Here is a 16504-nt window from a genome sequence, read left to right as displayed (position 1 = left end):
ATTTTTTTAAGTAATGATGGAATGTAATTTCTTTTTGATTATTTGAGCTGTTCTTGCCATAATATGGACTTGATATTTTACCAAATAGGGCTATCTATTTTTACAAGGCACACCTGTTAATTTAAATGCATTCCAGGTGTCTACCTCATGAAGCTGGTTGAGAGAATGCCAAGAGTGTGCAAAGCTGTCATCAAGGCAAAGCCACCCTACTTTGAAGGATCTGTGGCTGTAAATCAGGGCACAAAGGGTCTGCAGAGAGATTAGAGTGTTTCCCCATTACAGAGGAATGGGTCCATTCAGTTTCATTATCCATGCTAATATAGACAGGAGAACAGTAAGGGAGAGTGGGGTAAGTTCAGCCACCGTTGTTTCTAGGAAGCCATACACAAAATGTATCATTTGAACAGATATTTAGGAAGAGGTCATCATTTAATGGAGTCCGAGACGGTAGAAACCACATGGTAAAAGTGGTAAACAAGTTAGGTAAAAAAAAAAAAATGATTTTAACCAAGTCAAATGAATTTATTGTGTTAGAAGTTTCATGATACTTGTATCTAAACCAAATAGATACTTTTAAGATTGTTCTATACATAAGGTTGGGTCTCTATAAGCTTCAATATGAGGTCCTAAACTTAACATTCGAACTTCTAATTTTAAAAATTAATCTCTCCAGAAATAAGTCTCTCACTGTTGCCGCCTGCTACCGACCCCCCTCAGCTCCCAGCTGTGCCCTGGACACCATCTGTGAATTGATCGCTCCCCATCTAGCTTCAGAGTTTGTTCTGTTAGGTGACCTAAACTGGGATATGCTTAACACCCCGGCAGTCCTACAATCCAAGCTTGATGCCCTCAATCTCACACAAATCATCAAGGAACCCACCAGGTACAACCCTAAATCCGTAAACATGGGCACCCTAATAGACATTATCCTGACCAACCTGCCCTCCAAATACACCTCTGCTGTCTTCAATCAAGATCTCAGCGATCACTGCCTCATTGCCTGTATCCGCCACGGGTCCGCGGTCAAACGACCACCCCTCATCACTGTCAAACGCTCCCTAAAACACTTCTGCGAGCAGGCCTTTCTAATCGACCTGGCCCGGGTACCCTGGAAGGATATTGACCTCATCCCGTCAGTTGAGGATGCCTGGTCATTCTTTAAATGTTACTTCCTCACCATATTAGACAAGCATGCTCCGTTCAAAAAATGCAGAACCAAGAACAGATATAGCCCTTGGTTCACTCCAGACCTGACTGCCCTCGACCAGCACAAAAACATCCTGTGGCGAACTGCAATAGCATCGAAGAGCCCCCGCGATATGCAACTGTTCAGGGAAGTCAGGAACCAATACACGCAGTCAGTCAGGAAAGCAAAGGCCAGCTTTTTCAAGCAGAAATTTGCATCCTGTAGCTCTAACTCCAAAAAGTTCTGGGATACTGTAAAGTCCATGGAGAACAAGAGCACCTCCTCCCAGCTGCCCACTGCACTGAGGCTAGGTAACACGGTCACCACCGATAAATCCGTGATAATCGAAGACTTCAACAAGCATTTCTCAATGGCTGGCCATGCCTTCCTCCTGGCGACTCCAACCTTGGCCAACAGCCCCGCCCCCCCCGCTGCTACTCGCCCAAGCCTCCCCAGCTTCTCCTTTACCCAAATCCAGATAGCAGATGTTCTGAAAGAGCTGGAAAACCTGGACCCATACAAATCAGCTGGGCTTGACAATCTGGACCCCCTATTTCTGAAACTGTCCGCCGCCATTGTCGCACCCCCTATCATCAGCCTGTTCAACCTCTCCTTCGTATCATCTGAGATCCCCAAGGATTGGAAAGCTGCCGCGGTCATCCCCCTCTTCAAAGGGGGAGACACCCTGGACCCAAACTGTTACAGACCTATATCCATCCTGCCCTGCCTATCTAAGGTCTTCGAAAGCCAAGTCAACAAACAGATCACTGACCATCTCGAATCCCACCGTACCTTCTCCGCTGTGCAATCCGGTTTCCGAGCCGGTCATGGGTGCACCTCAGCCACGCTCAAGGTACTAAACGATATCATAACCGCCATCGATAAAAGACATTACTGTGCAGCCGTCTTCATCGACCTGGCCAAGGCTTTCGACTCTGTCAATCACCATATTCTTATCGGCAGACTCAGTAGCCTCGGTTTTTCTAATGACTGCCTTGCCTGGTTCACCAACTACTTTGCAGACAGAGTTCAGTGTGTCAAATCGGAGGGCATGTTGTCCGGTCCTCTGGCAGTCTCTATGGGGGTACCACAGGGTTCAATTCTCGGGCCGACTCTTTTCTCTGTATACATCAATGATGTTGCTCTTGCTGCGGGCGATTCCCTGATCCACCTCTACGCAGACGACACCATTCTATATACTTCCGGCCCTTCCTTGGACACTGTGCTATCTAACCTCCAAACGAGCTTCAATGCCATACAACACTCCTTCCGTGGCCTCCAACTGCTCTTAAACGCTAGTAAAACCAAAATGCATGCTTTTCAACCGTTCGCTGCCTGCACCCGCACGCCCGACTAGCATCACCACCCTGGACGGTTCCGACCTAGAATATGTGGACATCTATAAGTACCTAGGTGTCTGGCTAGACTGCAAACTCTCCTTCCAGACTCATATCAAACATCTCCAATCCAAAATCAAAGCAAGAATCGGCTTTCTATTCCGCAACAAAGCCTCCTTCACTCACGCCGCCAAACTTACCCTAGTAAAACTGACTATCCTACCGATCCTCGACTTCGGCGATGTCATCTACAAAATAGCTTCCAATACTCTACTCAGCAAACTGGATGCAGTTTATCACAGTGCCATTCGTTTTGTTACTAAAGCACCTTATACGACCCACCACTGCGACCTGTATGCCCTAGTCGGCTGGCCCTCGCTACATGTTCGTCGTCAGACCCACTGGCTCCAGGTCATCTACAAGGCTATGCTAGGTAAAGTGCCGCCTTATCTCAGTTCACTGGTCACGATGGCTACACCCACCCGCAACACGCGCTCCAGCAGGTGTATCTCACTGATCATCCCTAAAGCCAAAACCTCATTTGGACGCCTTTCCTTCCAGTTCTCTGCTGCCTGCGACTGGAACGAATTGCAAAAATCTCTGAAGTTGGAGACTTTTATCTCCCTCAACAACTTTAAAAATCTGCTATCCGAGCAGCTAACCGATCGCTGCAGCTGTACATAGTCCATCTGTAAACTACCCACCCAATTTACCTACCTCACCCCCCATACTGCTTTTATTTATTTACTTTTCTGCTCTTTTGCACACCAGTATCTCTTCTTGCACATGATCATCTGATGATTTATCACTCCAGTGTTAATCTGCTAAATTGTAATTATTCGATTTATTGCCTACCTCATGCCTTTTGCACACATTGTATATAGATTCTCTTTTTTTCTACCATGTTATTGACTTGTTTATTGTTTACTCCATGTGTAACTCTGTGTTGTCTGTTCACACTGCTATGCTTTATCTTGGCCAGGTCGCAGTTGCAAATGAGAACTTGTTCTCAACTAGCCTACCTGGTTAAATAAAGGTGAAATAAAAATAAATAAAAAAACATGAAAGTGCATCCTAGTAGCTGTCTGAGCTAATATAGTCAAATTGTTTGCCTTGGTGTAAGTTGAGCCAATGGTTGAGCCAATGGTTGAGCCAATGGCAAGTTGAAGAAATTGAAGTGTTTTCTTACAGGTGTAATGCAAGGCATTATCACTGAGATATGAGGTAATGTTAAAAGTGTTTAAAAAAAGAACCAAGTGTTTGTTAGGTAGGCGGCTCAACTTACCCCATACACTCAGTGACTTTCAACGTGGCACCGTCATAGGATTTCCTTTCCAACAAGTCAGTTCGTCAAATTTCTGCCCTGCTAGAGCTGCCACGGTCAATTGTTTTGTTTTTGTGTGTAGTTTGATGAGGGGAAAAAAGGTTGTAACGTAACAAAATGTGGAAAATATCAAGGGGTCTGAATACTTTCTGAATAGGAACACAAGATCATGAAATATATTTATATATCTTTGTGGGAAAGAATATTATATTTCCCTTGACGGAGTGATGCAGAATATAAAAAATTGCTCAACTCACCCCACTCTTCCCTACAGCCATGCTTGCTGGAGGAATCCAATACCCCTCAAATGGTGGGCAGAGCAGCATCAGGATTGTGGGATATCAGTTTTCCAGGATATAACTTCAACCCCAACATTATGTTTCATCAATGTTACCACCACTTTGCCCTGCCGTTGTGAGGTTTAAAAATCAACTTCTTTACAACCATGTGATGGAAGGAGCAGGGTTTTTACAGTAAGACTTCAAGAAGCATCTTTAGCCAGCAAAGCCTTAGCCTCGAGCATAGAGCTCAGCTGGGGTGGCTTGCGGATTCTATCTGGCCTTGTGAGGGCACTGAACAACAGTCAGTCAAGGCTTCTGTTTAAAAAAAAAAAGTATTTAAAGGAAAACTTCACTCTATTCCGCACCGAGCCCTCAACCACTCCCCCCCCCATCTCTGTCCCTGGTTTTCTCCAAACATAGGTATTCGCACAAATCCCTGTCACCATGGAAACAGCCGCTATGCAGCGCTCTCGCACAATAGCCGTTGAATGAAAGGAACTGTCTGAAGGAGCAGTATTCACCCCCATTACATGTACTGACGCTATACAGCCTCATCCTCGCTGACCCGGCCACGGTGAGCGTGTGCATGGAGTATCCCGTCCAAAGCTTCCGCCACACCGGGGAAATCATACGATAGCAGAGATTGCGTCTCTCAAAAGACTGCTGCATTCCTCTCTCAATTGTATTCCTCTTTCCCATTTAAATTGAACCACAAGGCAAAAAACATGTTATAGGTCACAGAAAATGAACAGGGGATGTCACTCCATCTCTCTGGTGGTTTAAAGGCATCAGTAAGTGCTTTGAGTCAGATGTGGGACTCACAGGGCCCAATGTAATAGAAATCTGTGATAAATTCCTATTGTAGCAACATATTATCCAATATTGTCTTACTACCCCCAAAAGATATGCTGTAATTTCCCACAACCTGATAACCTGAATCGAATGAGAGAATAACGATCAAATCAAATGGCAATAAGTACTAAATCTTTATTTCGTTTTTCCACTTAAAAACCATGGAAGAAGAATAGAGGCGAATATTTCCACTTTTTTTTCACAAGGATGAGACATCACAGACACTATCATGCAGTTGACTGGATTTATTGGCCTAAATGCAAGATAAAGAGAGCATCCACAACATGAACAGACGTTTGTGCAAATGCAGGCTTGCCTATCAGCATATCGTACTCCAAAGGAATGTACAACACATCTTAACAACAGAAGTAAGCATGCAATGAATTCTCTTTTTCGAAATAAAATATATCTATGACCTCAAAATCATCCAGTAGTTTAGGGAATACACAGCAGGGCAATAGACTAGCCTCTATTACCTTCCACCCATAGTACAGTAGTGTTTAAAGCCCATGTTTGTCAGTGGTGAATGTAAAATAAATACCTCAGATTATGCACTCTTTGCAGTGCTCATTTAAAAACAGTCATTCTCCCTGCATAAATATTTTAAAGGAGACATCCACCATCGAAATCAATACTGCTAGACACAGTATGCATCAGGGTTAGAAATACCTGCAACTAACTGCATTTGGTCTAAAGGGTTTATTCTGAAAATGAACTAAGCAAAGGTTGATTTGAGTTGATGGAGAGTGCTTTGGCTTGTGCCTGAGGGCAACATTACATAATGAGCCATGTTGTCCAGGACCATGTTGTCCAGGGTGGGAACAACAGTACAGCACAGCAAAGAAACATCAGAAAGGTGCTGATACTTGTGACTTGAGCATATGATATTCAAATCCCGTTCCCCTTCAGGAACAGGAATACTGATTCATATCAGCATGATATCACTTGCTGTTGCTCGGAGTGTGTAATGAACGTATGGTCTTAGTGTGCGCATATGTTGGGCTGCGCACAAGCCAGTTTTATGAAAATGCACACTGTTTTAGCTTGTGCAATAAAGATATGGACCAAGGGGCTGTAACGGATAACAGTGTACCCCATCATCTTGCCAATGATTCATACATTTCTCAATATAGATCTGATAGATAAGGTTTCCTGCCATTGCACAACAGTAATCCTAAAAATGAGATATCCATCCATGTGATGAATAAATCCATGGCAGTGTGCCATCTTGAGAAATGGTGTCATCATATTCAAACAAACACATAATAGATATCCAAACAAAAACAAACAAATCATTAATTTAATAAATATAAAGTACTTCAATATATTACCATTGATGTCAGAACTCAGTCCAACAGAAAATTGGCAAATGTTCTACATCCATTTCCCCATCCTACACGTCACACTGCAGAGCGCCAGTGTGTAGATGAAAGTCCACCCAGGGTTATTTACATTCAGCTGATCAAGGAGGACTCCAGATCTGGGCGTCCTGAATCAATAGGCCGAAGCTTGTGGTCCTTAGTGACAGATACACACTCACTGTTCTTCAAAGGAGCTCAGAGCACAGCACACAGGAGCACTGTACCGGGGGAGTTTAGCCACGGTTATGTACATAAGAGCACATGGGCCATCTGGGAGAGATGCAAGTATTGAGGGAGAAGCCAAAGTGAACTTGATAATTACAAAGTCGCATCAACAAAGGAGACAGAGGCAATGGCACGGACTGGCATCAAAATCTAGAAACCCATATTATGCTAATTGACCATCTATGGCGGGTTCAATTGAATCCCAGCCTGCATGTGGTTGTCACAGTCCAGAGAAATGTACTGATGAGGATTAGGGCTAGTTTTACAATATCCCAGACAACTGTGATGTAATCTTCATGGTATTTCTCCATTATGAGCAAACATTTGCAATCTTTATACTGAATGCAACCTGTTTTTAGGTGTTATTCTTAGTGTATGTAAAAATATGGGCAGACAAAATAATACGATTTCAGTGATTCAGGTTACCTCTGTTTGCATCATATCTGACGTGGATACCTGATGCACCTAAACTACGTCAGTAGAATGTTTAGCAGAAGAAGTTTATGGAACTACGTGCAAGACTTCTTACCCATGATTTATGCAATCAACAAGTCAAAGTGTCAACAGAGAGAACAAAATAGTTCCTAAAGGGAAGAAAATGGTTACAGTACATATCAATCATGGAGGGATGTGCATGTAAAGCTGCTTACCATAAGTCAGCAGCATCTCATCCAAACAAGTCAAAATGAATACAAGGCCATGATCCCACTCTCTGGTCTTCTCTCATTAATGTCAAAGTGTACTCCTGTGACATTTGCACTCGTCAAACAATAGAAATCATATACATTCCACCCTATTTAGATTCTTTACTAGACAGTGCAGTGAGGTCGTTCACATGAGTAATGAGATGCAGGGTTATCTCATTGGAATAAGAATTCTTTTGAAAGACCTACAATATCGTACAGCCTTGTGATACAAACACCATGAAGAGCCCTATTTAAAATGTTCCTGGGTAATTCAGTTAAGAAAAGTAACTGGCTAAGGCTCCAGATAGGTTAGGTTGAGAATAAGATAAATCCCTAAGGTTTGCTTCATATGGAGGTAATGGGCATGACAGTTGATAAAGATCTGATTTATCTTGATGTAGAACTTTATCATTCATTTACACTGTACGTATATTTGTTTATATTTGTTGACTTATTTATCATGTATACACTTCTGTAACATTTTATTTGAACGCTCTGCCATCATGCCTGCATAAGGTTATTATAAAGATTGACATAACATGTATGTACGTCACATCGCATAATCTGTAAAAAATCACTAAGCTTTAAAACGTTGTACTGTAACGTAATATTAGTGTGAGTCATGTTACAAAATGTCAAGTTTGCATGTACAGTACCAGTCAAAAGTTTGGACACACCTACTCATTCAAGGGTTTTTCTTTATTTTTACTATTTTTTACATTGTAGAATAATAGTGAAGACATCAAAACAATGAAATAACACATATGGAATCATGTAGTAACCCAAAAAGTATTAAACAAATCAAAATATATTTTAGATTCTTCAAAGTAGCCACCCTTTGCCTTGATGACAGCTTTGCTGTCATGAGGAATGCTTTTGAAGGATTTTCCACATATGCTGAGCACTTGTTGGCTGCTTTTCCTTGACTCTGCGGTCCAACTCATCCCAAACCATCTCAATTGGGTTGAGGTCGGGTGATTGTGGAGGCCAGGTCATCTGATGCAGCACTCCAGCACTCTCCTTTGTCAAATAGCCCTTACACAACCTGGAGGTGTGTTTTGGGTCATTCTCCTGTCGAAAAACAAATGATAGTTCCCCTAAGCGCAACACAGATAGGATGGCATATCGCTGCAGAATGCTGTGGTCGCCATGCTGGTTAAGTCTGCCTTGAATACTAAATAATTCACTGCCAGTGTCACCAGCAAAGCACCGCCACACCATCACACCTCCTCCTCCATGCTTCACGGTGGGAACCACACATGCAGAGTCTGTTCATCTGTTCACCTACTCTGCTTCTCACAAATACAGAGCAGTTGGAACCAAAAATCTCAAATGCCATTTTTCCACCGGTCTGATGTCCATTGCTAGTGTTTCTTTGCCCAAGCAAGTTTCTTCTTCTTATTGGTGTCCTTTAGTAGTGGTTTCTTTGCAGAAATTCGACCATGAAGGCCTGATTTACACAGTCTCCTCTGAACAGTGGTTTTTGAGATGTCTGTTACTTGAACTCTGTGAAGCATTTATTTGGGCTGCAATCTGAAGTGCAGTTAACTCTTGATGGTTTTTGCGACTGCAATTTTACTGGATTGACTGACCTTCATGTCTTAAAGTAATGATGGAATGTCATTTCTAATTGCTTATTTGAGTTGTTCTTGTAATAATATGGACTTGGTCTGTTACCAAATAGGGCTATCTCCTGTATACCACCCCTACCTTGTCACAACACAACTTATTGACTCAAACGCATTAAGAAGGAAAGAAATTCCACAAATTAACAAGGCACACCTGTTAATTGAAATGCATTTCAGGCGACTACCTCATGAAGCTGGTTGAGATAATGCCAAGAGTGTGCTAAGCTATCATCAAGGCAAAGGGTGGCTACTTTGAAGAATATAACATATTAAATATATTTTGATTTGATTTGTTTAACACTTTTTTGGTTAGTTCATGATTCCTTGTGTTATTTCATAGTTTTGATGTCTCCGCTATTATTCTACAATGTAGAAAAAAGTTAAAAATAAAGAAAAACCCTTGAATGAGTAGGTGTGTCCAAACCTTTTCTGTGCAGGCATCATGTAGGAAAAGTAAAATAAAGTGTTACCTAAATCTCTTTCCTCATAATTGAAAGACTCATGTGGTTTGATATGTTTAGATCCCCCCCCTGCCCCAATCCTTCAGTTGACAGGCTCTTCAGACAATACCAGTGATGGGCAGTAAGACTTAAGAGTGACACAGCAGAGCAAAATGAACACAGAAGAGAAGCAGACTGAAGCCTTGGAGAGCCTTGAAGGTCATAAAAAAAATCAGCTGAGGGCCGAGGTGCCAGTATCAGGGCAGAAGGGGACAGAAAGCCTGTGACCATAGTTGATCAACTCTGGGAGGGATTCACCTGCATGCATCCTCCAGCATCATGCTGAACAGGCAGATGGATGCACAGCCAGGCAGACTGACATGATCCGAACGGAGAGAGAAAACAATCCAAAGGTTTCAGATTCCAGTCTGTGTGTGAACACTGTACGAATGAAAAAGGAATGATAACAACACTAATATTAATGACCATGGTTCTTGGTCCAGAGCAGCAATCTGCATCCTCTCTCTCTCTCTCTGCTGGACTGAGATGTGGTCAGGCCGTGGTCCCCACTGCTGGCAATGATTCTGTAGGGGTGTTGGCAAGGGAGGTGGGAGAGTCACATGATGGGACGGGCGGCATGGGGCAGATGGCCTTGTGACTGTAGTACTCCACCACCTGGTTGGGTACCTCCGCAAGGACACATTTCGCCAAGGCAGCAGGCGAGGCCTGTGAAAAACAGAACACAGCTTTAGTCTGGACAGTTCTGGCACAAGACCCCAAAGGGTTAAAGCAATCATTTTCAGTGGCACCTAAATCCAATGAAACTCCGGGCAAATTGTTTTTTAACCTAACAAAGGAAGAATGGAAAGAGTGATTTGTGTTTTCCGTTGTTTGGGCTGCGGTCAAAAGGAAAGAGGGCTTTGGGGAGCACACAGACAAATCACATCAAGGCATTTTTTGCATTTTTCATCATTACTTTTCTAAATTAATGGATTTTCTTTCCTGGTGACAAAAAATGATTTTCTTAGGAGGGTTTTCTGAAGCTCCTCCATCTGTAGCACTGGCAAGGCTAGCAGAGGAGAGGCTGCCTGGCTGTTAGCATGTCTTCAAAGCCCCATTGGAGGGTAACGCTATTACTGAAGGGGCTTTGGAGGTCACACTGTGAGACTTAATGGCCGCCAGCATCGCTATTATAAAAAGTACTGCAGTTTCTGAGACCTTGGAGACCCGCGCCTCTCTGTTCTTTTGTCTTGGTTGGAATATGACTGCGGCATAGCAGAGTAGAGGGAGGTAGGGAAGGTGGAGGGATGGAGGCATAGAATGAGGAAGGGAAGGAGGGCTATACTGACCGTTTTGAAGTCTCTGAATGGCACAAACTGCACAATGTCTCTGAGGACGGGCTCTCCTTTGGGTGAGCGCAGCACCCCGTCATCCCCGTCCAGGATCTGCATGTCTGTGAAGTCTGCATTGCCCACGCCAACGATGATGATGGACAGGGGCTGGTAGGAGGCACGCACGATGGCCTCGCGTGTGTCTGCCATGTCTGTCACCACGCCGTCCGTGAGGATCAGCAGGATGTGGTAACGCTGGAGGTGAGAGGAAAGAGGAGAGGGTTGCGGTCGCGTGTTAACCTTTGGTCACCACACACTTCAGTGCCCTTGGTTTGTCTGTGTGTAACACATTATCCTCTGAAATCTGACTGCTCCCACTGAGAAAAGTAATAATGTATTAATCTCTAGTCCCATCAACACCTCTCTCTCTCCCTGCAGGATATCAATATGAATGAGAAAATCCTCAACATCTACAGATATCCTACATTTGCCTAAGAATTTTACATATGAGGTCTATAAGTGTATTTTATTTTTTCCCCCACCTTTTTTTAACCAGGTAGCAGTTGAGAACATGTTCTCATTTACAACTGCGACCTGGCCAAGATAAAGCAAAGCAGTGTGACAAAAAGAACAACACAGAGTTACAAGCAAACAAACGTACAGTCAATAACACAATAGAAAAAAAAATATTAAAAATCTATGTACAGTGTGTGCAAATGTAGAAGAGTAGGGAGGTAGAAAATAAATAGGCAATAGAGGTGAAATAATTACAATTTAGCATTAACACTGGAGTGATAGATGTGCAGATGATGATGTACAAGTAGAGATACTCTGGTGCAAAATAGCAAGAGGGTAAGTAATAATATGGGGATGAGAAAGTTGAGTGTGCTATTTACAGATTGGCTGTGTACAGGTACAGGGATCGGTAAGTTGCTTTGACAGCTGATGCTTAAAGTTAGAGAGGGAGATATAAGACTCCAGCTTCAGTGATTTTTGCAATTCGTTCCAGTCACTGGCAGCAGAGAACTGGAAGGAAAGGTGGCCAAAGTAAGTGTTGGCTTTGGGGATGACCAGTGAAATATACCTGCTGGAGCGCGTGCTACGGGTGGGTGTTGCTATGGTGACCAGTGAGCTGAGATAAGGCGGGGCTTTACCTAGCATAGACTTATAGATGACCTGGAGCCAGTGGGTCTGGCGATGAATATGTAGCGAGGGCCAGCCGACTAGAGCATACGGGTCGCAGTGGTGGGTGGTATAAGGGGATTTGGTAACAAAATGGATGGCACTGTGATAGACTGCATCCAGTTTGCTGAGTAGAGTATTGGAAGCTATTTTGTAGATGACATCGCCGAAGTCGAGGATCGGTAGGATAGTCATTTTTACTAGGGTACGTTTGGAGGCGTGAGTGAAGGAGGCTTTGTTGCGAAATAGAAAGCTGATTCTAGATTTGATTTTGGATTGGAGATGTTTAATATGGATGGAGAGTTTACAGTCTAACCAGACACCTAGGTATTTGTAGTTGTCCACATATTCTAGGTCAGATCTGTCCAGAGTAGTGATGCTAGTCGGGCGGGAGGGTGCGGGCAGCAATCGGTTGAAGAGCATGCACTTAGTTTTACTAGCATTTAAAAGCAGTTGGAGGCCACGGAAGGAGTGTTGTATGGCATTGAAGCTTGTTTGGCGGTTTGTTAGCACAGTGTCCAAAGAAGGGCCAGATCTATACAGAATGGTGTCGTCTGCGTAGAGGTGGATCAGAGAATCACCAGCAGCAAGAGCGACATCATTGATATATACAGAGAAAAGAGTCGGTCCGAGAATTGAACCCTGTGGCACCCCCATAGACACGGACAACAGGCCCTCCGATTTGACACACTGAACTCTATCTGAGAAGTAGTTGGTGAACCAGGTGAGGCAGTCATTTGAGAAGCCAAGGCTATTGAGTCTGCCGATAAAAATGAGGTGATTGACAGAGTCGAAAGCCTTGGCCAGGTCGATGAAGACGACTGCACAGTACTGTCTTTCATCGATGGCGGATATGATATCGTTTAGGTGCACCCATGACCATGATATCGTCTGAGGTGAACCCATGACCAGCTTGGAAACCAGATTGGATAGTGGAGAAGGTACGTTGGGATTCTAAATGGTCAGTGATCTGTTTGTTAACTTAGCTTTTGAAGATTTTTGAAAGGCAGGGCAGGATGGATATAGGTCTATAACAGTTTGGGTCTAGAGTGTCTCCCCCTTTGAAGAGGGGGATGACTTTGGCAGATTTCCAATCTTTGGGGATCTCAGACGATACGAAAGAGAGGTTGAATAGGCTAGTAATAGCGGTTGCAACAATTTCGGCTGATCATTTTAGAAAGAGAGGGTCCAGATTGTCTACCCCAGCTGATTTGGAGGGATCCAGATTTTGCAGCTCTTTCAGAACATCAACTGTCTGGATTTGGGTGAAGGAGAAGGAGAAGCGTGGGGAGGGGCTTGGGCAAGTTGCTGCAGGGGGTGCTGAGATGTTGGCCGGGGTATGGGTAGCCAGGTGGAAAGCATGGCCAGCCGTAGAAAAATGCTTATTGACATGATCGATTATCATAGATTTATCGGTGGTGACAGAGTTTCCTAGCCTCAGTGCAGTGGGCAGCTGGGAGGATGTGCTTCTATTCTCCATGGACTTTACAGTGTCCCAAAACTTTTTGGAATTAGTGCTACAGGAAGCAAATTTCTGTTTGAAAAAGCTAGCCTTAGCTTTCCTAACTGACTGGGTATCATCCTATTCCTATGTATTCTCCTCTCAGATGCCCCATGAGTCCTTAGGGATTAAAGTGCCCCGGCTGCAGTTTTAACTCATGTCCTGAATTCTTTTTGCATTGATCCTTTGGTCTCATTTACTGATCAGAAGAAGGGATGATTGAATAATAAATGAAGATCAGTACAAGGACGAAGGAGAAGAAACGGACAGAATGATGGAAAAGTGTTTCAAATGTACTGGGAATAGCCAGAGGGCAAACTAATGTAGGAAAACATTGATATTAAAGGCCTTGGGCATTCTTGTTAACTCAATCCTTACCACGTTTCATTGAGAGATTTTAAAGGTGCTTATGCAGAACCTCAATAAATTATAACAGATTTATACAATGGGTTGGTCTAATCCTGGATGCTGATTGGTTAAAATCGAGTTCCTGCCGGTGTCTATTTCACAAGTTACCACCGGCTAAAGCTATGAAATGCCTATTTACTGTTCCATCTCACTGCGCAATCCACTGTCTCATCAGCCCAGCCAGACAATTTATAAACTTAATCTCCACTGTAAAAAGCATCTAGACATTATCTCCCATTTCTTTTAGGTTTTCAACAGCAGATATTTTTATAAACCTTGCTGTCTGTGGTCACCAGGGTGCTCGTTATGGCGCACACCTGTCACCAGCCTTATGCGCATCTGCGCATAATGACACTCACCTGGACTCCATCACCTCCCTGATTACCTGCCCTACATATGTCACTCCCTTTGGTTTCTTCCCCAGTCGTCATTGTTCCTGTTCCATATCGGTGCGCTGTATTGTCATTTATTAAATGTATTCACTCCCTGAACTTGCTTCCCGACTCTCCACGTACATCGTTTACATTTGTCTTTCCAGCTTCAGTTTGAAGTAATTGTGCTAGCTGTGTCATTGGCTAGCTCCTCCAAACAGTGTACTGGTGAGAGAGCAAATGTTCTATGCCAGGCGAAATGGCTCATTGGTATGGCTGTATCCAAATGTCACTAGAAAACAGTTTAAATAAACAAATGCAGCTACTTATGTCACTCTGGCTGCACTGTTTGTGACTGTTAGCCCAAGTTGGCTAGCTAGCAATAAGGGGATAAGAACGTTGCCAGTCAGCATGACAATGAACATGTAGAACAAATGTCAATAGATAATTCCCTCAAATACGGTGTTTGGCGGATATATTGGCACCGTTTGCAGGCCCGAGACTAACACCCGTGCCAATATCCTCCAAACACGGCTTCTCGGGCATTATCACTTAATTAGACAAAAACATTTAATAGTGAATGACATCGCTATCATGTTTTTAATTTCTACACAATCATACATCATACATATTTTTCTCCATATCATGCAGGCCTGTACTGTACATCACTCCATTACAGCAGTAAAGGGACACTTACTGAGGCATCTTTGATGGTCTCCTCTCCTGCTGAAAGCTTGGCTATCCTGCTGATGATGGGAGAGACGTTGGTGGGGCCATACAGCTGGATCTTAGGCAGACAGTTCTGGTAGGCCTCCACCACCCCCTGAATCTCTGATCACACACACAAACACAGACGTTCTACTGTGGGTACACGCCTTAAAGTAGCACATTGAGGAAGGAAAGGAGGGAGACGGGTGGGCTGGAGCAAAATAACTAAGGGACAAAGTATTACTGGAAATGTAAATTTGTAGTGCTCTGTGTCCATTAAAGATGGATTCTGAGAGCGGGGAAAGCACTCTCATGCTCCACATGCTATCCAGTATGCAAATGTTTCATTGTAAAATGTCAGCGGTAGAGATTGATGGAGGGTCGAGCAGAGCTGCTGAGATGTTCAGAAGTATAAGGTACCCAGAGGAGGCTTCATCTCTGTTACCTTCACATTCATCGTCCTCTGGGTTGAAATTGATGGCAAAGTCATGGGACACCTGTTTGTTGGGAAATAAAACAAGGTCAGACACTGTTGTACTGGAAATTAGGGTAGACACAAAATCCCTATGCCTCATTCAAAATACAACTGGGGTCTTCAAGGACACTCATTTATTTCAGTCCACATTTTACGATCTTTTGAATGTCTGGAGTAGGGGTGGAATAAATGAAAATATAGGACCATAAATCCACATAAAGGTTACTTTGAGTATGAGAATGACCCTGTTCCTGATACAAAGTGGTCCAGTTATCTTATTGAACAAAGCCACAGCCACACAGCCTTTTGAGAGCTTTTACTATTTTGGGTAAATACAACAGCTTTGGGCTCTTGGACTATTCTAAGTGACAGCAACAATACAGAATTTACAGATTTGGTTTTATAGCATTTTAGCAGCCTGGGGTACAGAAAGTGTTCAGACGTGGCATTTTTCTATCCTTTTCTATTCTATACCTTTGACAAGACAGATGTCCTTAAGTCATAATTACAGAACTTACAGTAGGCAAGACTATTTATAAGCCAATGCACAGAACAGAACAGAAGCAGATCCTGATAGCCTTATTTGATCTTTTCTCGGTCTGTTGACCTGCCAGTACTTCAGTGTGCCTGTGACTCTCCATCTCTGGAAGCAGTCTGTGTGTCTGAAAGCGATGTGTGTGTGTGTGTGTGTGTGTGTGTGTGTGTGTGTGTGTGTGTGTGTGTGTGTGTGTGTGTGTGTGTGTGTGTGTGTGTGTGTGTGTGTGTGTGTGTGTGTGTGTGTGTGTGTGTGTGTGTGTGTGTGTGTGTGTGTGTGTGTGTGTGTGTGTGTGTGTGTGTGTGTGTGTGTGTGTGTGTGTGTGTGTGTGTGTGTGTGTCGAAGGAAGCGGTGTGTGTGTGTGTGTGTGTGTGCGCGGCACTTCAAACCCTCTCCCCAGGGTGCTAGTTAAAACAACAGCCAGATCTCTGTTCTCCATGCCAAATCTGCTAAAACAACGCCCCTCTCTCGCTCCTAAAACCTTCTGACAAGTGGCCATCAACACCAAGGAGCCTTGCTCCATTATTCTAATTCCTCAGAACATGTTATTTTCTCGGGGACAGGTTGGTATTTCCAGAGAAGTGGCTTGTGAATAAAAATAAACTCAATTATGAATTTGAAATGTGAGATTTTGACAGAGTGACGAATGGTGTCAGGATATAGGGCAATCAGC

At 43.5% G+C, this 16504-nt stretch overlaps 1 protein-coding gene across 3 annotated transcripts in view; it reads right to left on the bottom strand.

The window, feature by feature from the left end:
* Window positions 1-5095: 5095 nt before the first annotated feature.
* LOC139576034 (copine-7-like) overlaps window positions 5096-16504 on the bottom strand; it is a 39354-nt gene continuing 27945 nt past the window's right edge. For all 3 annotated transcript variants that reach the window (XM_071401637.1, XM_071401638.1, XM_071401639.1), the window contains exons 13-16: window positions 15267-15318; window positions 14811-14944; window positions 10670-10906; window positions 5096-10046 (exon numbers count right to left, since the gene is read on the bottom strand). In XM_071401637.1, the coding sequence (XP_071257738.1) occupies window positions 9873-10046; window positions 10670-10906; window positions 14811-14944; window positions 15267-15318 (597 nt within the window). In that variant the 3' untranslated portion in view covers window positions 5096-9872. The remainder of the gene's footprint in view (window positions 10047-10669; window positions 10907-14810; window positions 14945-15266; window positions 15319-16504) is intronic.

This window comes from Salvelinus alpinus, chromosome 5 (assembly GCF_045679555.1).
Source record: "Salvelinus alpinus chromosome 5, SLU_Salpinus.1, whole genome shotgun sequence".
Classification (NCBI taxonomy): domain Eukaryota; kingdom Metazoa; phylum Chordata; class Actinopteri; order Salmoniformes; family Salmonidae; genus Salvelinus; species Salvelinus alpinus.
Note: the sequence above shows the minus strand (reverse complement) of the source record. Positions and strands in the feature narration are given on the sequence as shown.